The sequence below is a fragment of the Polyodon spathula genome, chromosome 4 (assembly GCF_017654505.1).
Source record: "Polyodon spathula isolate WHYD16114869_AA chromosome 4, ASM1765450v1, whole genome shotgun sequence".
Lineage (NCBI taxonomy): Eukaryota > Metazoa > Chordata > Actinopteri > Acipenseriformes > Polyodontidae > Polyodon > Polyodon spathula.
In genome coordinates this window covers 24,143,898-24,167,519 of record NC_054537.1, presented here as the reverse complement: position 1 = coordinate 24,167,519, position 23,622 = coordinate 24,143,898, and the positions used below count along the sequence as shown (strand labels likewise).

Sequence of the window (23,622 nt, the reverse complement as noted above, 5' to 3'; positions counted from 1 at the left end):
AAATACTGAATGCATGACAAGAATCCATCACAACTGTAACCATCTAATAAGAAGCACGCTTGTCATATCTGACCCCATCTGAAAGCAGTCATTTAAACTAGTCTGAAGATGCAGAATATAAACACCCAACCATATCCAACCCCATCCTCACAGGTTTCAAGATGTTCTCTTCAGTGAGTATTGTCTAACTCTATAATTAGGGTAGGAATTCTTACCTGACTAAAGACATGTTGGAGTAAATGGATCAGTTGTAGATATATATCATTTCCCTGTTACAAAAAGCGTCTGCCCTGTAAAGATGTCATTTCTGTCAAAAAAATGGTAGAATTGCAAACAAATGGGATGCACATCCTGCTATGTTAAACAAGGCACATGTCTGAGCCAAACAGACAGTGAGATGTATGTGCGCAGGTATGGAGCCTGCTTGCAGTCTTCACATAATCATTGTATCTCCTGAACTATTGATCTGCTGTAGAGATACTACCAAGGACTACTGTAGGTCCTCAAAAAAAAAAAAAATGGACTGTGGATATTTTCTGGAGATTTCTTGTCACTATTACTGATAGAAATTCTATTTTGAATTGATGGATTGATTCATTTACTGGTGGAGCTATTTTCACCTTTTTCTTTTTATTTCATTTGTGTTTTTTTTTTCTTTTTTGTTTTACTGTAATGTGTCATTTGACTGCTGCTGTTGCTGATCTGCTGATTTGATGTTTTCTTTGTGTTTTTGGTGTCTGTACAGTCTTGTAAATGAGGCTTCAGTCTCACTGGATACTTTCTTGGTTAAATAAATAATAATGAATGAAGCAAATCAATTAGAATGTCACATTGTGTTGTCTACAACAGAAGTATTTGAAAAGTGGTGCTGTACTATGCAGTCTGAGTATATGAATACCAATATGCCATTTACTGCAGATTATATAAATCAATTCAGTTGCCTAAAAATGCCTCAAATAAATGTCAGTAAACAGAAAATAAATCAGGTTTGTGAATCAAGGACCTGTGCTACTACAGCACAACAAAACTAAAAACTACCTTACGGTCTCTCTTGACTTAAAAAACAAACAGTGCTTAATCTAACAAAGGTCAACGAATGTCCCCTGAAAGTGGTGTTGTGGGCAGACATAGATAGACAAAACATCAACAGCAGCATGCACATATGCAGGCAGTCCAATCTGCAAGCACTTACATAAATGGAGCAGGGGCCAACCTCGAAGTTATTAAAATAGTTCTTTCAATGAATGTCTATTTTTCAGTACCCTTTCACCTTCGTGCACTTTCTGCACTGCCTAACTTTACAACCTACAAAAATACATGCAATGAAGTATAGAACTGAGCTTTTAGGACACAAACGGTTTATCCAGAAATGTCCCTATTTAAGTACTGTATTCTACAAGCACAAATATTACAGAGCTCAAAATGATATATTTGCATCTATAATTACAAACTTTGGTACATTGGTAAATCACACGGGTTTGAAATGAGACGTTTAAAACCTATTTCAGCATTAGTAGTACTGAGTCATATGATTATAGACATAGCTATTTCTGTTAAGGTGCTTTGACCAGATGCTGTTGGCCTATGTTAAACTATGGCAGGCAACTATTATGAACTGCAGAACAGTTCCTGGATTTAGATTAAAGTACCTGAAACAGACTTATCTAAGAACAAATAACTTTAAAAAACAGTATTAATAGTATTTGAGCAACAAAAACAAAAACACTCAGAATGTTTGCAAAAAAAATAAAAAGGTAAGGGTTTCAGTATAAAAATAATAATAAAATAAGGGTAAAATGTATATTCGATTCTGTTCCAGGCGTTATCTTCTTTGCAGTAGTAGTACGCTATCATCACAGCTCTCGCCTGCTGTAGTTATTATTACCTCCCTGCCGCTGCTCCTCCTTCCACACACAGTCAGAGCGCTCCAGAAACAATCTCTAGTTACCGACTTCGTCGTCCGGGTCACGTGACCCCTTGCCTGCTCCTGCACATTTTAAAAGCAAGACATTCTCCCTTCTCAAATCGTAAGTTTGGGATGCTGCCAAACACATCACTGATGTTTACAGACACATTTACGCTCATACCTAATCAGTCTCTCTGGAGCGCAGCAGCAGCAGCAGCAGCAGCACTCAATCGCAACTAAGGAGAGTTCCTGGACTGGTTGTTGGTACTGTTGGTACTATTAGTTGACTAAAAAGAGTGACATCAATAATAACCCACGGTTGTGCTGCTCTTTTCGTTATTGATCAGTAGCTACAGTATGGGAAACACCGCCAGAAATGCAACGCAGATTGCTGCGCTCATGATCACCGGGATAATTCTGAGCAGTTTGCAAACTCCCATCAGATCCTACCTCTACAATAATCGCTATGCTGGGTAAGTCGTGATGTTTGGGTACTGTCTAACTCCGTGGCGAGAGATAGATAACTCGCCACTTATTTTTCATATTGCATGTACCATTGTATGTTAGATGCATATTCTCTTTAATGTGGTAATCTCTTCTTCTTCTTCTTCTTCTTCTTCTTCTTCTTCTTCTTCTTCTTCTTCTTCTTCTTCTTCTTCTTCTTCTTCTTTTTATTTTCTGTCAGAAAAGTCAGCAATAACCAGTGTAGTTTATTCTGGTCATAACTAGTGGTTGTGCTGGTCATGCTGCTTCAGGAGGTTGTAATGCTGGGTGAGACTGGCTTAATTTACTGTAAAAGTATAAAGTCACAGCTGTGGAGTTTTATCCAGCAAGACTGTGTAAAGATGGGTTCCATTTCGCAAGTCTTGTTTGGTCACCATCTCACCAGTAGTTGCTGTATTACTATTATTATTATTATTATTTTATTATTAAAGGCTTCTTAAGACTTTCCCCAGCCACATTTAAGACAATGTAGTTTAAAAAAAAAAGCATCCAGGCTAGAACAGTGCAAAGTTAACGCTAACTAACTCACATCAATTGGTTCACACAGTACTACAATAGTATTACAAGGTAAATTATTCATTACAAGTTGTGAGTCTGTTTAAGGCATGCAAGAGGTATATCTGTACAGCATTGAATTCAAACAAAAAGAAAGTCTGCAACAGTTTCAAAAAAAGGTATTTTGTCAGTGCTATCGACCATGCTTGGCAGTATCTGAAAAGTGTAGCGAGTGCAATTTTGATTGAAATTGAATGCTTGTAAACTATGAATATACAGGTATGTCTGGGCTCGCTTTTGTGTTCCAACTTTATTTACTGTGAGGTACTGTAAATTCACCGGTCAGTCTACAAAGTTTGCTGGACTTGAAAGTGTTTTTACTGTAAAACATTTCTACTTAGCATGTATATACACTTGCCATAAAAAATAAAAAAAATAATGCTAGTTATTTCACGTTTCTATCATTTCAGATCAGCATTGTTATGAAATAAGAAAATGAAACACTGTATGGATTTTTTAATAACTTTAGTAATTAAAGCACTAGGACAAAAGTTCTGCAATTTATCATGCTTTGGTCGCAATTGGGCTGCATTTTTTGAAGATATAATCATCGATTTTTATAGGGCCTAAATTATTACACTATGTAACACAATTTTTGTTCCTGGGTAGTAAGTGTTATTTCCTAATTGCTTATGCCTCAAAAGTATAGAAAATGGGTATTATTCCCCACAGACTTTGCTTTTGTAACCAGGACAGTGATATTTTGAAATGTATCTATTTCCAATGAGAAAACGGGCGAATTTGTGTCTTTTCGTTCACATAAAGTCAGAAATAAACCACATATGAATCCAAATTAACATGTATTTATACTAAAGTAATACAAAAATGACTACAAAAGATTTAGAAGTGAGTAGTTTTTTGAGATTTACGATTATACTGTAAATCACTTTCACGAATCAGCCCCCAAATGTAGTCTCCCATCATGTTCTTGTTATACTGTGCTTGGTAGCAGCATTCAAAGTCCAGTATATCCTGGTGGAAGCGCTCGCCTTGCTCCTCCGAGTACGCTCCCATGTTCTCCTTGAATTTATCAAGATGAGCATCAAGGATATGAACTTTGAGGGACATCCTACAGCCCATTGTGCCGTAGTTCTTCACCAGAGTCTCAACCAGCTCCACATAGTTTTCGGCCTTGTGATTGCCCAGGAAGCCCCGAACCACTGCAACAAAGCTGTTCCAAGCCGCTTTCTCCTTACTAGTGAGCTTCTTGGGGAATTCATTGCACTCCAGGATCTTCTTTATCTGTGGTCCGACGAAGACACCGGCTTTGACCTTTGCCTCAGACAGCTTAGGGAAGAAGTCTTGAAGGTACTTGAAGGCTGCCGACTCCTTATCTAGAGCTCTGACAAATTGTTTCATAAGGCCCAATTTGATGTGCAGTGGTGGCATCAGCACCTTCCGGGGGTCCACCAGTGGCTCCCACTTGACGTTGTTCCTCCCCACAGAGAACTCGGTCCGCTGTGGCCAGTCCCGCCTGTGGTAGTGCGCCTTGGTGTCCCTGCTGTCCCAAAGGCAAAGATAGCAGGGAAACTTGGTAAAACCGCCTTGGAGACCCATCAGGAATGCCACCATTTATAAGTCTCCTATGACCTCCCAGCCGTACTCATCATACTTCAAGGCATCCAGCAAGGTCTTGATGCTGTTGTAATCCTCTTTGAGGTGCACCGAGTGAGCCAGGGAAAGAGACGGGTACTTGTTACCTTTATGGAGCAGCACGGCTTTGAGGCTCCTGGATGAGCTGTCAATGAAGAGGCGTCACTCATTCTGGTTACAGGCGATTCCGATTGCCTCGAACAGACTGGTCACATTGTGGCAGAAACAGAGCCCATCTTGACGGGTGAAGAAGCTGGAAAAAGGTTGGTGACGCTTCCTCTGATCTGCGACTTGCACACTTTCATCCAACAAGTTCCACTGCTTGAGCCTAGACGTCAAAAGCTCGGCATTGGACTTGGTGAGACCAAGATCTCTAATCAAGTCGTAGAGGTCTTTTTGGTTGGGGTAGTATGGGTTTCTCTCCTCAGCTCCACCTCTGAAATTGTCATCTGGATCTACATCGTCTTCCTCGCTCTCTGACTTGCTGCTCTCTTCTAAGACGGCTGCTCTCTCTCCGGAGGAGTGGGTACGGGGAGCTCATGGCATTGTGGCACCGGGGCGATGGATGAAGGAAGGTCCGGATACGTGATAGCAGGTGCATTCTTGCCAGTCCGACGTTTGGAAGGGTCCACCATGCAGAAGTAGCAGTTGCTTGAGTGGTCCGTGGGTTCCCCCCAAATTCTTGGGATAACGAACTTCATGGCTCTCTTTTCCCCTCTATACCATCCTACAAAAATACATTTATTTCACCCATGACTAATGTGTAAGAGATTCTCGAAACATTTTTCAATAACATTGAAAACTGTAAAACATTTTAAAATTAAAAACTTTTACAATTTTAAAAATTTTAACAAATTTTATAACATAAAATTCTGAGCAACAATTGTCCATCTTACCTTCCAGAGTTTTTTTGCAGTGCTCGCAGGTGAAATGAGGTGCCCAGGGTTTGTCTTGATCCCCGACAGGCATGCCGAAATATGCCTTGTAGGCCTCACACATCTTAGCAGATGCTTCCACTGAGTAGTTTTTCGCTCTTGTCTTGATAAATTGGCCGCAGGCATAGCAAAATGCGTCTGCAGGATGCTTGCAGCCTCTTGATACCATCTCAGAAAAATGCAGGTATGTATCCACTTAGGCAGCTGGAAGTAAACTGAACTGGTGGGCTTAAGGCCCCTGTATTTATACTACTATTTATATTACTGGAAAATTCTAGAAAGTTCTGTAAGTTACTCCAAGTTTACTAAGCACTGAATCTATCTGGAATGTTCTGGAAAATAGGTAAATTTCAAAATATCACTGTCCTGGTGTAACAAAGTGCCCGCCCCTGTGTATATTATCTGTTATGTGTTGTGTGTGGTGTGTTTAAATGTTGGTGTATAGACATTGGTACACGGGATATAAACGGGTCTGTGTAACACGAGTGTTTAAAAATGTATATGTGTATTTAGGCACGAGGATTGCACAGCACTTCACGTGCAAGTAAAATGTAGTAATATGTGAGCACGGGGAATTGCACTTTATTAATTCACGTGCTGGGATTCAAGTGAATAATTAATTGGTAATTGAATCCCAGCACAATAGTATATATAGATGCACGTTGGCACATACTGGTTGTTGGGTGTTCGGTGAGCGGAGAACGGGATTGGAGACGGAGGAAATTAGTAGCAGTAGTAATAATAATAATAGAAGAGAAAGTATCCGCTCACCGTGTTTGTCAGTGTCTGTCCGTGCGCCGTTTTGTTAAGTTTAGTCTGTTTTCGTTTGTCTATTTATTTTGGCGTAGAGTGCCGTGTCCTGTGTTTTTCGTGTTTGTGTAAACCTTTTATTTTGTATTAAACCGGCGCCAACAGGCGTCTTCATCACTTCATTTCATCCGTCCTGTGTTTTGTATATTTCATTACCTTTCCTGGTTCTGACGCTTGGAGGCGCTGTTAAATCCCACGCAGGACACCACGTGTCACAGGGACGGCCGAAGTGGGCGGCGTCAGAACCAGGAAAGGTAATGAAATATACAAAACACAGGACGGATGAAATGAAGTGATGAAGACGCCTGTTGGCGCCGGTTTAATACAAAATAAAAGGTTTACACAAACACGAAAAACACAGGACACGGCACTCTACGCCAAAATAAATAGACAAACGAAAACAGACTAAACTTAACAAAACGGCGCACGGACAGACACTGACAAACACGGTGAGCGGATACTTTCTCCTATTATTATTATTATTATTATTATTACTACTGCTACTTATTTCCTCCGTCTCCAATCCCGTTCTCCACTCACCGAACACCCAACCACGAGTATGTGACAACGTGCATCTATATATACTATTGTGCTGGGATTCAATTACCAATTAATTATTCACTTGAATCCCAGCACGTGAATTAATAAAGTGCAATTCCCCGTGCTCACATATTACTACATTTTACTTGCACGTGAAGTGCTGTGCAATCCTCGTGCCTAAATACACATATACATTTTTAAACACTCGTGTTACACAGACCCGTTTATATCCCGTGTACCAATGTCTATACACCAACATTTAAACACACCACACACAACACATAACAGATAATATACACAGGGGCGGGCACTTTGTTACACCTGGTCACAAAAGCAAAGTTTGTGGGGAATAATAGCCATTTTCTATACTTTTGAGGCATAAGCAATTAGGAAATAACACTTACTACCCAGGAACCAAAAAAAAATAAAAAATTTGTTACACGGTGTTATCAATATTAATTCATGAATTGTGTTTCAGTGGGAACACTAAAAATAGCACAGAGGAAGCTTAACCCCCCCTTAACCCCCCCCCCCCCCGTTAAAGCTTCTGCTGCCAATGATTCCAAGTGCAACATCAAACAGAAATCTTATACAACAAATCATAAACACGTTTTAGTATTTATATACTGTACACTGTAATGCTAATGTTGGTAACACTTCTGTTTAAAGTGTAGTGTGAACAATTAAAAGAATCACTTAAATGTTTTTCTTTAATCAGTATATCAGTGATTTAGTCACATCAAGTGGACTAAAATGCGGACTAGAAAATCTTACAAATCTGTACTAACTTAATCCTGATTGCAGCTTATCAAACACATGATCCTGGTAATTGGTTTAACCAACCGATAATGGGGACTAACCTACAGCTCTGCACAAACGTTTTGCTTCACCCTGTAGAATTAGCTCATTTTGTTTCATAAAGTCGAATGAAACCTGCTGAATAATGTTATGTTATTATATTAAATTACATACAGCTTTGTAGTTTTTCATAAAATTAACGAAAAACTGACAATTTAAAACTCTTTACATCAGTGTGAGTCACATAAACATATTTAGGTAAAAAGAAAACCCATCTAATTTCATGTCTTTTTGTGCACATTTCAAACTGGCACATCTTACTTGCATTTAAGCTGCTGACATTGCTGCACACGCACAGAATAGTTTAACTGATTGATAATGGGCATGCAAGCAGTAAATGCTTCGGACGTGCAAGTGTACTAAATTTGTTTTATCCTTCACAGTACTTGTTAATCTACATGAACAGGATCATCATACATCTGATCTGGTACCCTGCAATCAGGATCTTGTTTAGTCAGAATTAGCAAATGATCCACTTGTGATGATTAAAGTGTGGTACGATGCAATCGTGATTAGCAGGTTGTGGCAGCGAGGGTTGCAGGGGTGACGTCAGACCAGGGAAATGAAGCAATAACATGTGTACTATGGGGCAAAACTGCCGCAGCAGTGTATTTATTAAATTATAAAATCAAAACACAAAAGAAAGGGCACGCTGGCCAAACAAAACAAACACTAACTATATTTCTTTTATAAAAACGAGTACCTTGGTTTGCTTCCGGGTAGCATTCGCTCTCGCACTTAACTCTGTTTTTCTCCTCTAACACTCTGAGCCCGGAGTGGGTCTTTTATACTGTGGCTCGAGCCTTAATTACCCACTAAACAATGACCTTATTAAGGCTCCAGCCATATTCCCACAGGCTTTTCTGGGATGGGTTTTAACCCCATTTCACAAGGGCAATGTACTTTGGCCAAAACAAGATATAGCCTATATGTAACACATGGCAATTTTGTGGTAATGCAAAATGCAGTATTGTGCCTCAGTACATTTTTAATGCAGTTATACTATTGTCAAAAATCTTGCAGTATTTTTTTCGGGGTTTTCCATTTCCCTAAAACAGTGGTTCATTGCTAATTAATGCTATAGGAACATATGGAGGAATTAGCACCAACAAAAATGGATTACAATGTCAATAAGGTATATGAAACAAGGTGTGAGTAGTGCAAAGCAAACAAGGCTGCAAATTCGAAAAAAAAGGGAAAAGGGAAGTGAACGGCTGGAGGAATTCAGAGCAGGTTTCACAGTGGTGTGAATGGGAAGTGAGTGTGGCTGCGGCTACAATGAGGTGCCAAACAGGGGTACTGACAGCATCAGCTAGCATAGCTCAGAACGAGGAACACAACATGTTGGGCAAATACTGTAGGTAAGCAGAAAGAAAGGAGAAGTCCTGGTTATAAATGGTGGTCACAGAGACCATAACAAGCGTTTGGCATTAATATTGGGGGAGAACTTCGCTTTTGTATTTTCCAAGAAAATAAGTCTCTCCAGTGCATTGTAGATTGTAGGTACTCTCAGATAGGGATGGAATACCCCTTTTAGTACATCTTAAAAAATACCAATGGTTTGGGAAACCATAATAATAAAAATTCATTGTAAACAAATTGCAAATAGCGGTCCTAATATGGTTGCACACTGGTATTAATTGTAATGGTACTGCAGTGGTTACCAGTGTGTATTTGTTCATATTGTGGTGCCTTTTTAAAATGTCTTTTCATAGTGCTTTACAGCTGCCCTTGTGCTACTTTTTCCTAGTAGCATTGAATTGTTCTCATACAGGGTCAGGACTTGGCTGCCGCGCCTCTATGTACATATTTATAAGGTAACACTATTTTGTTTGTCCCTATAGCCACACCACCTGGAAAGATAAAAGTGTTCAGATTGAGCTCATCTTCACTGAGGCGGAGAAGAGCAGGAATGGGCAGCTAATGGCTATTGTAATTGCCTTTTGGTGTGAAAATGACAGTATACCCAAAAATAATTTAAATGAAGTTCATTACTGAGCATGTATGATGTGTTCAAGAAAAGTAATGCTCACATTATGTTTTGATTTATTTTTTTTACTGTTACTACAGCACAACAATGAAATGACTATACTGTTTGCATGATTAAATTATAGTGGCCTGGCACATGTATATCTCACTGAGGCTATTTTTACAAGGCAGGCTAGTACACATTACTTTTTTTGACAGCCACATAAATAGCTTCTGGCACAAAATTATAGTGTGTGGGTCAAACCACTATTTAGTCAGTACAAGAGCTGCACAGTATCTTTTGTACATAAATTGTATTTTTCATTTAAAGAAATTAAACACATAATTGTATTTTGTTATTTATTATTTACAGATTTGTCACATGGGAAGAAATATTCACTATTCATTTTAAAATTCAATGACTAATTCAAAAACAGAAAAAGAGTTTAGTTGTTGTTTTTTTGTTTGTTTGTAAATGAGCCAAGTGAGCCACATTTAGCACAAACGTGCTTCCATTAAATAGCCAATCAAACTGTATACACAGTAGGCTACTCACCTTGTCAAAGTCTTCAAAGGCAATGCAGTGGCCTTACAAAAAAGCAATGGAGTAGCTGACAATCAGTCGGTGCCTTCCACTTTTGACAGCCGGTTTACAGTGAGGCATGGTGTTTTAGAGGTTTACAGTGAGGGATGGTGTTTTAGAGGTTTACAGTGAGGGATGGTGTTTTTAGAGGTTTACAGTGAGGCATGGTGTTTTAGAGGTTTACAGTGAGGGATGGTGTTTTTAGAGGTTTACAGTGAGGGATGGTGTTTTTAGAGGTTTACAGTGAGGGATGGTGTTTTTAGAGGTTTACAGTGAGGGATGGTGTTTTTAGAGGTTTACAGTGAGGGATGGTGTTTTTAGAGGTTTACAGTGAGGGATGGTGTTTTTAGAGGTTTACAGTGAGGGATGGTGTTTTTAGAGGTTTACAGTGAGGGATGGTGTTTTTAGAGGTTTACAGTGAGGGATGGTGTTTTTAGAGGTTTACAGTGAGGGATGGTGTTTTTAGAGGTTTACAGTGAGGGATGGTGTTTTTAGAGGTTTACAGTGAGGGATGGTGTTTTTAGAGGTTTACAGTGAGGGATGGTGTTTTTAGAGGTTTACAGTGAGGGATGGTGTTTTTAGAGGTTTACAGTGAGGGATGGTGTTTTTAGAGGTTTACAGTGAGGGATGGTGTTTTTAGAGGTTTACAGTGAGGGATGGTGTTTTTAGAGGTTTACAGTGAGGGGTGGTGTTTTAGAGGTTTACAGTGAGGGGTGGTGTTTTAGAGGTTTACAGTGAGGGATGGTGTTTTTAGAGGTTTACAGTGAGGGATGGTGTTTTTAGAGGTTTACAGTGAGGGATGGTGTTTTTAGAGGTTTACAGTGAGGGATGGTGTTTTTAGAGGTTTACAGTGAGGGATGGTGTTTTTAGAGGTTTACAGTGAGGGATGGTGTTTTTAGAGGTTTACAGTGAGGGATGGTGTTTTTAGAGGTTTACAGTGAGAGATGGTGTTTTTAGAGGTTTACAGTGAGGGATGGTGTTTTTAGAGGTTTACAGTGAGGGATGGTGTTTTTAGAGGTTTACAGTGAGGGATGGTAGTTTGTAGAGGTTTACAGTGAGGGATGGTGTTTTTAGAGGTCTACAGTGAGAGATGGTGTTTTTAGAGGTTTACAGTGAAACTGGTTAATAAAATCCATGTCGATTTGTTTCTGTATAAATAAAACAAATATGTTTCTCCTCTGTACTATTTTCGCATTAACATGTTATTATAAAGGTTGACATTTACTTTAAATTACATTTTGTTGCAAATAAAACAGGAGGAGTGATATTGTTTGATTTGTTTTGCAACAAACTCCACATCTCCAGTTGTACTGCTTTCCTAGAAAAACTAGAATATTTCGAGGTACCATTCTACTTGTGAGATGTCTTGCTCATTAAAAGTTATCTATTCGGGGATGCTAGGGTATTTAGTGGGATGGGAAGGGTGTGAGAGGACGGAAATGGAAATCTCTTTTCAAATCAAGCTAACCCTTTGTGTGTATTATTGTCTGTTTTTGTAGGCCTCTGTTGTCTGTGTTTTTCACAGTGGTTGATAGACCCTCTGCAGCAGGGTTCTTGTAGTATGTGATTGGTATGCTTAAACTCACTACGGCAGGTTTTTGTGCATTGGCAATATTTTGGCCTTTTGTTATCTTTCATTTGTCATCATCTTGATATAACAGACATTCCTTTAACGTGCCTTTTGACATCCTTCTATGAACCCAGATAACTGTTTGTCTGTTAATATGATAAAAAAAAAATCAGGAGACATTTTGGGATGTACTTCTGTTGGCCCAAATTCATGCTTTAAAAAGGAAACAGTGCAGTAGCTTCTCCCACCCAATTTCTAGATTGATATAATCTTGCCATCAGAATGGTGAAATGGACTGACCCAGCCAATTTCAATCTGAATCAATTTTCAGGCTGTCAAAAAGTGCTGTGATACACAACAATAGCCATTCTTTTCCTGTTCTCTCCCCCCTCCACTGATGATACAGATTCCTATTTTACTTTACATAAGCAATTATGATGAAAGGGAAAGGTCATGGCAGGGTCATGCCGCTACACAGTGCATTATCAATATTACAAATACAGAGGCACATTCTTCAGTACTGCAGTAAGTAGTAATGAGCGTTCTATAGTCACTTATAGGAGTCCTGTAGAAGTCAATCTAGTTTGCTGTTGCCAAGCAGGAGAGGTGAGTCATAATATACACACACACACACACACACACACACACACACACACACATACATATATATATATATATATATATATATATATATATATATATATATATATATATATATATATATATATATATATATATATATATATATATATATATATATGTATATATATATATATATATATATATATATATATATATATATATATATATATATATAATAAATTATAACATAAATCGTAACTTGAAGTAGATTCAACATTAGTGGTACTATACTGTATATTGCAATAATAACATAGAAAGAATATGTAAGGCTTCAATTCTAATGTGGAAGAGAACAAACCCAGTCAAAAGCTTTGGTCCAAAAAGTGAGTGGTGCACTATTGTATGCACTTGTTAAAACACTAAAGTGGATCCCCAGCGCATTCACCTGGTAAAGTCACGACATTGCTCGTTGTGCAGGGTCATGCGGGGTCATGCAGTCCTGGGTATATAGGTTAGTGATTTGGACATCTGAAGACTGACCTTTGTCCTCAATAGAAGCTCACTGATATCCACCCTGGAGCTCCTAGATGGAAGGAGACTATTGAATTGGTGGTGGGATTACAGGACGGCCATGGACCGTCAGTTCTCCTGAGCTGTTGTAAATTGGGAAGAACATTACAAGTAGTTTTGATATTTGGCTCCCATGTGTCCCCTTGTTTCAGCCTGCCACACAGATGTGAAGTGCTCACAGGATGGTGTGGTTCAACAGCGCTGACCTTGACACAAGCATCCAATTCAGTGTCTAACACGGCAAAAAAGTAACACTTTGTAACTCTGAAAAATGTTCTGTATCACACAGGCACTAACAAAATGGAATTATAAACAATTATTATGCTAGCATGAAACATATTTAATAATCATAAATGGTTTTGAAAGAACAAGTTGTGGAAATGTGGCATTTTCTTACAGCTTGTCGAAGCCTGTGGGAACCTTTTCCATGGCAGGAACCCCCTTCCTTGTGGAGAAATGAACAATAAATAGTCGTATTAAAGGAACCACATAAATATTGCTAATTTCACATGGGGAATAACAGAGAACCAAAGGCACATGTGTGAGGGGGAGACCACCTTGGGCTGGAAATTAAGCCACATTAAGGCTATGGCTTTAAAAAAAAGTTATTTCAGTTATAGGTTTCGTAGATTTCCTTAATTTATCGGAAACCCAGCACATTCATGGCAATGTCCTGTGTTCTTTTTTTTAAATAATACGGTCGCCAGTTCCCAGTTGCTGGTAATCTCTTGGGAACCATAAACCTTATTTTTAGTGGTTGCTATCCAAATTTAACTGAAGATGTGGTTTAAAAGAGCATATAAAATGCGTAATTTCTATGTGTTGGCTTTTGGTTGTAAGATTTGTTTTTAAACCACCGACAGAGTGAAACAATTTGAATACTATAGTATTACCACAAGTTATAATTTATCTAGTGGACATTGCAACCTAGTGCCACTGGCTGTGCCCAAATAAACCAACAGAACTCTTTTGTATATTATACCAGTGATGGAGATTTTGTTGTTACTAGATCAACTGTTACCTGTGCAAGTGTATTGCCAGATTTTTTTGAATTTTACAAAACTAGTAAAACGAAACTAAATCAATTGACAGTATCCTCGTACAAAAAAGATGACGTAATAAAATATGTTAACTTTTTCTACTACATAATTAAACACTAGGTTGATCAAAATTACACCAAGGAGATATTGCCAGTCTGTGTACCTAATGAAAGTAGCCATATGGGAAAGGTCTGTTAAGCACTGCTATATTAATAAGTGCAAATTCTTCTTAGTGGGTTCTCCTGTCAGCAAGGGTTTCAAAGAGAACTTGATATGCATCCTAATGAGGATCTTCCTCACGATGAGTCAACTCCGACATTAAATAGAAAAGCAGTTTCTGTCCATGTCTCAAGGTCACCTGCGCCATTATTTAAAACTAAAGGTTATAGCCAAAGTATGCAGTGTTGCCGGAATGGCTGCCATCAGAACATACTTTGAATATAGATAAGGATGTTCTTCATTTTTTTGTTTTTTTTATTTTAGTTTTGTTGACATTGTCTTCAAATTCCACTGAAGTCTTTTTTCTTACGAGTCAGGCAAAAGGTAGAAAAATGCTCTCAGAAAGAACTGAAGTCAGATTAATATTTTTGTGCTGAACATGGACTATGGAAATGTCCCAAATGCATTGTGCTTTGCCTGTTGTTTAAAAAATGAGCTCTTGAAAGGGATATTTCATTCCATCTACATTTCAGGAATAATTAATTTACTACCTGTTTAATAGCCTACTATGTGTGTTTTTGTCTTCTGGGGAGTCTGCCATGCTATAATGTGTAACTCTGCATCAAAATAAGCAGCACTTTGAATGTACCCGTCACAGGTACCAAAAAATAACGCACTATATGAGACACAAGGCCTGCATTGCTGAGAAGAGAACACTGACTTGTAGAAACCACCAGTTCATCTTTTTCCTGGGGTATTCCTATCTGTAACTCATACCAGTAATTGCAATTCATTGAATTAAAAGTTATGTGTAACGAACATACAGTGAGAGAAGGTCACATACTCAAAAGTCTCCTGTTGGTCACAAAACTGATTTAAGCAATGTGTAATGAAACAAAACAGTTACAGAAAAGGATTAAGATCTATTAACTGTCATTCTGATGACATAAGAACATTACAAGATGATGAACATCTAGATTAGTTTAAAAGTATATGTATTCTTTGTCAACATGTAAGGATCAGTTAATCCAACAAACCCCTTTTTTAAATACAGGATCAGATCAAATAAGTTGAACGCAGCCCATGTAGGAGATGCTCTAATAGAGAGAGTTGCTTGGAAGCTAATTTGCCTTTCACCCAGGGCACTGACATTTTTACTGCCTTAGCCCTGTCTTAAGAACTGATAACTGTATTATCTACCGGTGTTGTATTTGTCTGTCGAGTTTAGTCAGAAGTTCATTCTTGCTTATCAAGCATCAAGAATGCAATCATAATAATCAATGTTTTCTATGACTCATAACTTTTAGATTGTATATATTTTCATAACTATATTTTACCAGGTATAATGCCACATTATTTGGCAGACAGACATATCAGATCTATACACACTTCAAGTTTCTCCCTTGAATCTCAGGTCAGGGAGTCCTTCACTTGCCTTATGGCTCCCTTATCTTCCTGACACCTTTGTGAGATCAGGGTTCTCCATATACAGTACCCTATACACACAGTCTGATCATGTAATGACCATGTAATGCCTGATCATTGCAGCAATTGAAGAGAAATAAATCTGATTAGCTTATTAGCCATGCCTATTTGGGGCTATATAACACCAAGTGAAGTCTGGCACCCTAACTCATCTTTAATGTTAAAAGTGCTACAGAAAAAAAAAAAAAAAACTAGGATAATTATATTACAAAGAGATATTTGTTCAAAGTAAGCTGAGAGAATTTCAGGTGTTGTGTTACGTGGTTATCAACGTGGCGTAATTATACAGTACAATAAAGAACCTGTCAAAACCTCTGGATTTCATTTGTCGAAAGCAGACAGCTCTGACAAGCGTAATTGAGATCCAACTCACTCCACTGTGACACTGATTGTTCCCAGAAGTAGTTCAGCCATAAGGCAACAACACTAATTTCCCAAACTTCTTTTTAGAGGACTAAGAATAAAATAATGGGAAGAAACCCTGGTCTTTTTACAATCATTACAGTATGTGCATGGTTGGCCTAGGTTTGAATTTGGTTGAAGTCACAAGAACGTGCTTGTGCATCACAACCACACACTATTCAGCACTTATCACGTCTACAGCCAATCCCCTCAGAGGGTGGTCCTGTCATGCATTCTGGGCTGGTGTTATTCCTATGTTGGGAAATCAAGAGGACTTCAGTCTCCAGTGGTGCCAATCCACAACGCCCAGGAATCATGATCACAGAAACACATTTTATATGTATGCTACCATGAAAAGGTGTTATGAAATGGTCTAATGTCTAACAGAAAAAAGGGGTTTTCTGTACCTGTTGTTTCATAAAGGGGTTCAGAGAAGGTATTCTAGTACACAATGCACTCATTGACTATATCAATTTGTAGGTAAGTGTTAATTCTTCAAGTTGGCTGTGATTGTATCGTATTACCATAAAGAGTTCACTCTGGTATTGACCTCTGACTCCTTTTTACAGTTCTAGATGCCCTTGGTAACAGTCTTGAGTCAACACCACTTTGACAAAGCTGTAATATTCTCAGCTGTTGATATAGATCTCATCTAATCTGGTTCAGTGAGCACAGATGGCATCTATTCACAAGCAAGATATTATCATGTAATAGTTGGTCACAAACAAAAAATGTTCATACGGAAATTGAAAACAGCTTTCCCACTGTAATCTGCATAATAAATGTTTGATCTTTGCTTTAACAATAAGATTTATTCCACAGTATTATAACAATTTCTGATGTATCTCTGCCTAACATATGCACACTTTCTGGAAACATGTTATTAACATTTTACAAATAGGTTAGTTGCCATAAATGTGTTGATATCACTTTATTATGTATAAAGTATAAAACAACATATTCCAACAGCTATACAATACTTTAAAAAGTGTACAAACTCAAAATACAAACGTAATGGTAGCAGCACTTGTGACGCATTTACAGTATTAAAAACAAGACAGCTTGGGGCTCCCGAGTGGCGCATCTGCTAAAGGCACTTCGAGTGGAGTGCAGGATGCCCCCTGTAACCTGGAGGTCACCAGTTCGATTCCAGGCTATTCTAGTGCCTACTGTAGTTGAGCACTGGCGCGGAGGCTTAGGTAGGTGAGGGTGTCCTTGGCTCACTGCGCACCAGCGACCCCTGTAGTTTGGCCGGGCACCTGCAGGCTTGCCTGTAAGCTGCCCAGAGCTGCGTTGTCCTCCGATGCTGTAGCTCTGAGCTGTGTTGTCCTCAGAGGTGGCTGCACGGTGAGTCTGCAGTGTGAAAAAAAAAAAGCAGTCGGCTGACAGCATATGCTTCGGAAGACAGCATGTCCTCGTCTTCGCCGCTCCCCCAGTCAGTGGGGTGGTAGCGGTGAGCCGAACCTAAAAAATAATTGGATATGCCAAAATGGGAGAAAATAATAAAATAATTGGCAATTACTAAATTAATAAAGATAAAAAAAAAACAAGACAGCTTGAAAGTAAGCTAACAAGCAAGCAAACAATGTAGGCTTATCGGTACATCTAAAACAATGAATATCAAACTTTGAATATCCATCCTTTAATTAACTCTTGGGTTAAAGGATTAGGGCCTTATGATTAATTCCTCTGACTATGTACTGCATAAAAGGGCATCACTTTTGCAGGAAATGCTGCTTCTCATCAACTGTATTCTATTCACAATGTTTGTTTGAAGCTGTAAAGTAGAATTTCAAATTTGGAAACACAGAGTGAATTTGTAAATCATTGCGTGTTCTGTATTCATAAAGGGTCTACACCTTTAACCTGTGGAATAATCAGAGAAAAAGAATTTGCTTTTTTTCATCCATGGTATGCCGCTGCAATGAACTTTGTCACATAAACTACAGTACACTGTAAAGTCACTGCTTATTCAGGATTAGAATTGTGTATTCCTCTCTCAACAGAGATCAAGTTTTTAGGGTAATTCCACACAGTGATGGGGAGGTAGAAATCCTAAAGAGCCTCTATGAACAGCTGGAGGTAAGTCTTCTTTTTTTTGTTTTTAGTCCGATGACATCTGAAATAACACATACTTTACACTATAGATAATGATGGTGTGTTTTGATAAGTGAAGCTCCTAGATGTGGGTTTTACTGTGCTATTATTGTCTTAGCCCCTTCCTTTAAACACATTGCTTTTGTACAGTTATGAGATAAGACTTTAAATGTTACAGAATTATGATAAACATGGCTATTGCATTCTTGTAAGATTTGTAGTGGTCTGGTCTCATTATTTCAGACTGTATGTGTCTATGCCAGCATTCATACAGCACTTTAGAAAAACATCTTTCTCACGTAGGTTCAGACAGAATTTGAAGTAAATTTATATCTACAGAAATACACAAAAGGTTTGTTATCTTGAAGGCATTTTAAGCAAAAGCATTCAAAAATCTATAATTTTGTAATTAAGTGTTATAATGCACATGTTTCACTGTGCTATTTATCATTAGATTTTAGAACATGTCAATGTGTCCCTTTGAATATTTATGGTTTAATTAGTATTTCAGGATGGAAGGCCTGTAAATGCTGTAGGCGCTCCTGAAATTTTGGAAGATAAATACTGCCAGTAACAGTTGACGAAAAAACTTTAATATAACTGAACTCAGCTTCCAGAGAAGGCTCATTACAGCTCACAACAATAGCACTTGCATTGCGTGCAAGCCTAAAAGTGAAGGTTTGTGATCAAACTCTAGGCAGTAAAGTAATCAAACATGCATGTTCCAGTCCTCAAATGTTTGTAATTTAAATAGGTAATCTATCAGATGTTCAGATCAAGACATTTGAGTGTTTACTAGGCTACATTTGGGAATAATTAAGTTGTACCATCGGGCATTCCCTTTAACCACTGCACTGTTTTCTTTTAGCATATAACGTTTGTGTAGGAATCATGAATCAAATGGAAAAAATAAAAAAAAAAGAATTGTAACTGCCAAGTGAACAAATGGCTAGAAATGGGGTTTGGATTTCAAACAGACAGCTGCACAGCTGTAGGCTGTACTGTAGCAGCTGTGAGTGGTGCAGATCCAGGTTGTAGAACTGGGACAAACACCTCTACTCTCCAGTCAGTCTGGTATAAAGTAAAATGGAGCTGACAAGAATGTCTATAGAAAGGCTACTAAACAGCTCACCATTTCACAGAGCTGACACCACCGTTTACACAGCTGCTTAGAAATATTACCATTATCTTGCTCATGACACAGTAATAGCATTTTGTAGCTTAGTTAATAGACGTCTTCTCTAATGACCTTTCATTGGGGGCTATAAAGAATACTCGTAAGCCTGTTGGGATAAGCTAAGGGCACTTAAAACACATTTAGAGTAATGTATAAGGAAAAGTATAGTAGATAATTTTGAGCCACGAAAGGCTGGAAAAGTTTTATTATACAGCCTCATCCAGCTAAGTTTAAATTGTTTCCACAAAGAGTACAGTACATTTTATCCCTATTACTGTATATCTTATTTTTCCATTCCGGTTTGCAGATGATAAGCAAGACTGAAATGGTTCCAATAAAATGTTATCTTTCTCCTGATAGGCTCTGCTGACATCATCAGCAAACGGCCAAGTATTTAACATGCAGAATGTTTGATATCCAGTCAGCTAGTTAATGAGATAGACTACTAATTGAAATATTTGTCATTTAATTTATTATGTTTCTTTTAGTGTTTCTAGTTGCTGGAGTTACCTTCAGGAGCTTTTCAATTATGGTACACACCACTCCTAATAAACACTTGTCATGGCTTGAGGACTCAAAAGGATCTCAGTTGGCAATGATTTTCAAAGACTTGCTATCAAACCTAAGGCTGTTTGCAGCACAGCCCTAGTCTAACCCTATTCAACCTAATCCCTACATAGTACCCTTGTCCATTTTGAGTAACGTGGTCTGCACCCCAGAATATAAACCTTTCTATGCACTGCCTTTGTAGCCTTGCTAATACAATCCCATTTCGTGAGCCTATGGAAATGCCCCAACCACCAAGCATCACTGCCCCACTATACCCAGGTGGCTGAGCCAGTCCCATGGCTATGATATCCATTGTCAAGCTTCTTTTAAAATATAATCAACTTAATATTATGGTAAAAAAAGTTACCGTGGTTACAGTTTGCAAATGTTGCAGCCGTTATGTGATTAGCAATAATCAAACAGCATACAGCCATGTATTAGTTTGGGCTGCTTTATATATCACCGTCTGTTGTTATTCAGTGCAGCAGAGCAAAGGCCCCATTTGAGGTCAGAGTTCTCCAGTGAGTTGCCAGGCATCAGGCTTTTCGCTACCAGCACCCCTATTGGCCAGGAATTCCCTTCCTGCATGACTGAGACTCTTTCAACCAAACTTTCAGGGGTGAATCTAATCCAAAACTAAAAGGTGGGTGCGTTGGGGAGGCCTCTTATTTCTGGAAATTTGATTCAGGATTCCATAGAACATGGAAATAATCTGCAGATTTTACTAAATTATTGTGATAGAAATAAAATGAGTTCTGGTTGTAAATCTCCCTCTCGACCTGTGAGGGTGCTAAATAGCGAAAGGAAAAGTATCTGGACGGGCTGGCCTGACAGTTCATTTCCGAGGTTGGGAAGTCGGTCAGCCTGGATGGAAGCAAGACTGTTGCAGGAACGTATTGACCCCAAAGGTAAACGAGGAAGCATCTGCAAGCTATAGACGCAGCTGGAATCGTTTACCAAGGGATCATGCGGGGTAGCATAAAAGGGGCCAGAGAAACGCTACTCTCTTCCTTCGCTTGGGTTGTATATGTAAACCTGGAAGGACTGAGAGTGAGTGTTTGTTTGTGAGTGGTTGTTTGTTTTGAGTGTCAGTAATTGTCTTGTTTATTGTATCACTAGACAGCTAAACACATTCCGGAGCTGTCGCTTTTTGGGCCAGCACAAGCTGGAACTGCACTGCTCGAACTATCACCAAATAACCTGTTATCACCCACCACGAGCACTACTACACCCACCAGGGACTGGTGACCATGTTTTAGTATTGTGGTGCGGATAACGTTTATTGTTTGGGACTGTAAACCTGTTTGTTTGGCTCCGCGTTTTACACATTGTTGTGTATTGCTGGAGCGCATTTCTTTTGTTGGTCACCAGACCCGGATTATAATTAAAATCCCTGTTTCCTACCGTATTTCAATTTTTTGTGATTTCTTCTGCACTGCCTCACCTCTACACCTGTTCACGATCACCGGCCCAATTGCCACAGTTCTATATACACACTGCTGTATAAAAGTCAGATATGTTGCATTTTTCAACTCTGATGCATTATGAGCTTGAACAATTTACTCAAGGCCTCCACTAGTGTTTTCTACTATTATAACAACCTTGACTTATAAAGAAGGAAAAACATTGAGTGAAATAGCTTACATCACTCGATTTTCAAGGTGTGGTATCCGAAGCATAATCAACAAGTACAGAGAAACATCATCTGTAAATGACAAACCCAAGACTGGAAGACCAAAAAAGCTGCTTAACAAGGATGAGCAATACTTGAAGATAATATCCTTAAGGAATAGAAAGAAGACAAGCATTGAATAGACAACAGAACTGGCAGAAAACACAGGTAACATTGTCCATCAATAGTCCAAAGCAGCTTTGACCATTGTTCCATACTCCAATTTCTGTGTTCTTGTGCATATTTTAGCCTTTTAGTCTTGTTCCCCTTTCTTAACAGAGGTATTCTTACAGCAACACATCCTTTCAGTCATAATTTCAAGAGTGACCTTCATACCATTGATTTGATGGACAATGGCACCTGTGCCTTCTGTCAGTTCTAGCCAGGTATTGAATTATTCATTTGAGAATTTAAAGAAAATGTAGAAAACATGACAATACAGTTGTAAGAGCAGGTATGTGGCCGGCGTAATAAAGACAACGTTAAAACAAGCTTTTCATTAAGCCTTTTTTTAACTGACAAATATTTTATAGAAAACAGAAACACACAGCGAGCAGCAAGTACACCTCAGTAATAATAACTGCAGCAACTATTCTTCTCAGGAACTAAATCGGAAAGAAAACAACATAACAACATCCTGTTGGTTTATGTCAGTGAAAACTCTGTGATCCATTAATAATAATAACCGTGTGGCTTCCAATACGGAACGCTTTATCTACAATTATTCCGCAGATATAGCTTCTTACCAAAAAGATCACATAAGTAGCTTTTATTTAAAAATAAATAAGCAAATAATAAAAGAATGTGGAGCACATCAAGTAAGTGTGCTTCCTCCTTTGAATTAAATATTTCCTTGGCAGAGTTTGTGTTTTCTCCAGAATTTAGTGATAAGGAACATGGAGTGGGTCAATGTAGTCGAATACGGGATTACACGAAAAGAAAAATAGCATGTTGCATATCCGAGTACATGAAAAAAACTTATGTTAGCTAGTAATAGAAGCAAACACGTCTTTTTTGTGTTTTTTAAATGCTGTGTTCAAAGTCAGTGTTAAACCCTGCGTGTTCATTTGAATGAGATTGGCATATTAAATATAAGGACCCTAATTAATCATGCAATGCTTGTAATAGCAAAATTCTACAGTAAACGTATTCTGTTTGAAATTGTTGCACACAGCCGCTGTTGCCAGGCAGCTGTGAAACAGCTTCCAGGAGCAGGGCACCGGCTAACTTTAAATGCTAAGCAGAACACCTCAATGACTTAGAAAACAGCGTGGAAGTAATTTCTTAACTCTGTGGACTGCAGCAATGTAAAACATCTACTGTTGACTTTCTGTGAATGGATGGAGTAATGTCAACATTTGTCCTGGCCATTAAAAGTACAACCGAGCACGGCCCAGGTAGGGAGGAATCTGTGGTTCACCGTGCATCAGCTACCCCTGTGGCCGATAGGGCGTCTGTGGTTGTGCAGTGAAGCCATCAGATCAGTGTTGTCCTCTGGCACTGTAGGTCTGGTGACCTCACTTTGGATCCGCAGTGTGAAAATGATGGATTGGCAAGAATCCACTACCAAAATGATACACATTGAACATCAAAAATAAATTGTACTATTAAAAAAATTTGAATCAGAAGGCATTTTTTTTTAAATAAGCATACATTGCTTTCCTTCTAATAAGATAAATTGTGAATTTTAGAATCCCAACCCATCACCTTTACAAACCCCTATTGTTACTTCTAGACAAGCTTTCTGATTGTGTTCAGCAAAATAGGATAGCAACAGTGGTATTATATTGATGGAAACAAAATACAGTTGTGTTTCAAAATTCCTTGCAGACTTTGTTAGGAAATGAAACTGCTCTAGGGGCTCTTACTGTTTTGAAATGTGTACTTCCTTTTGCTGTCTTTGTTTAAGAAATCCTTAAAACTAAATGTCCTAATATTAGTTTCATATACCTCAAAAAAGAATTCCATATACTTTGTCTCAGGCCAGGTTCACCTGGGGAAAAAAAAGGATTTGCCCATTGATACATTTTATGAAAGAAACTGGTGTGGCCACTTTTCCATCATATA

General features: G+C 38.5%; 1 protein-coding gene across 1 annotated transcript in view; it reads left to right on the top strand.

Annotated features, from left to right (window-relative positions):
• The first annotated feature begins 1,982 nt into the window (after positions 1-1,982).
• Positions 1,983-23,622, top strand: part of cpa6 (carboxypeptidase A6) — a 40,628-nt gene continuing 18,988 nt past the window's right edge. The window contains exons 1-2 of the mRNA XM_041247481.1: positions 1,983-2,379; positions 18,067-18,142. Coding sequence (XP_041103415.1) covers positions 2,264-2,379; positions 18,067-18,142 — 192 coding nt within the window. The 5' untranslated portion in view covers positions 1,983-2,263. The remainder of the gene's footprint in view (positions 2,380-18,066; positions 18,143-23,622) is intronic.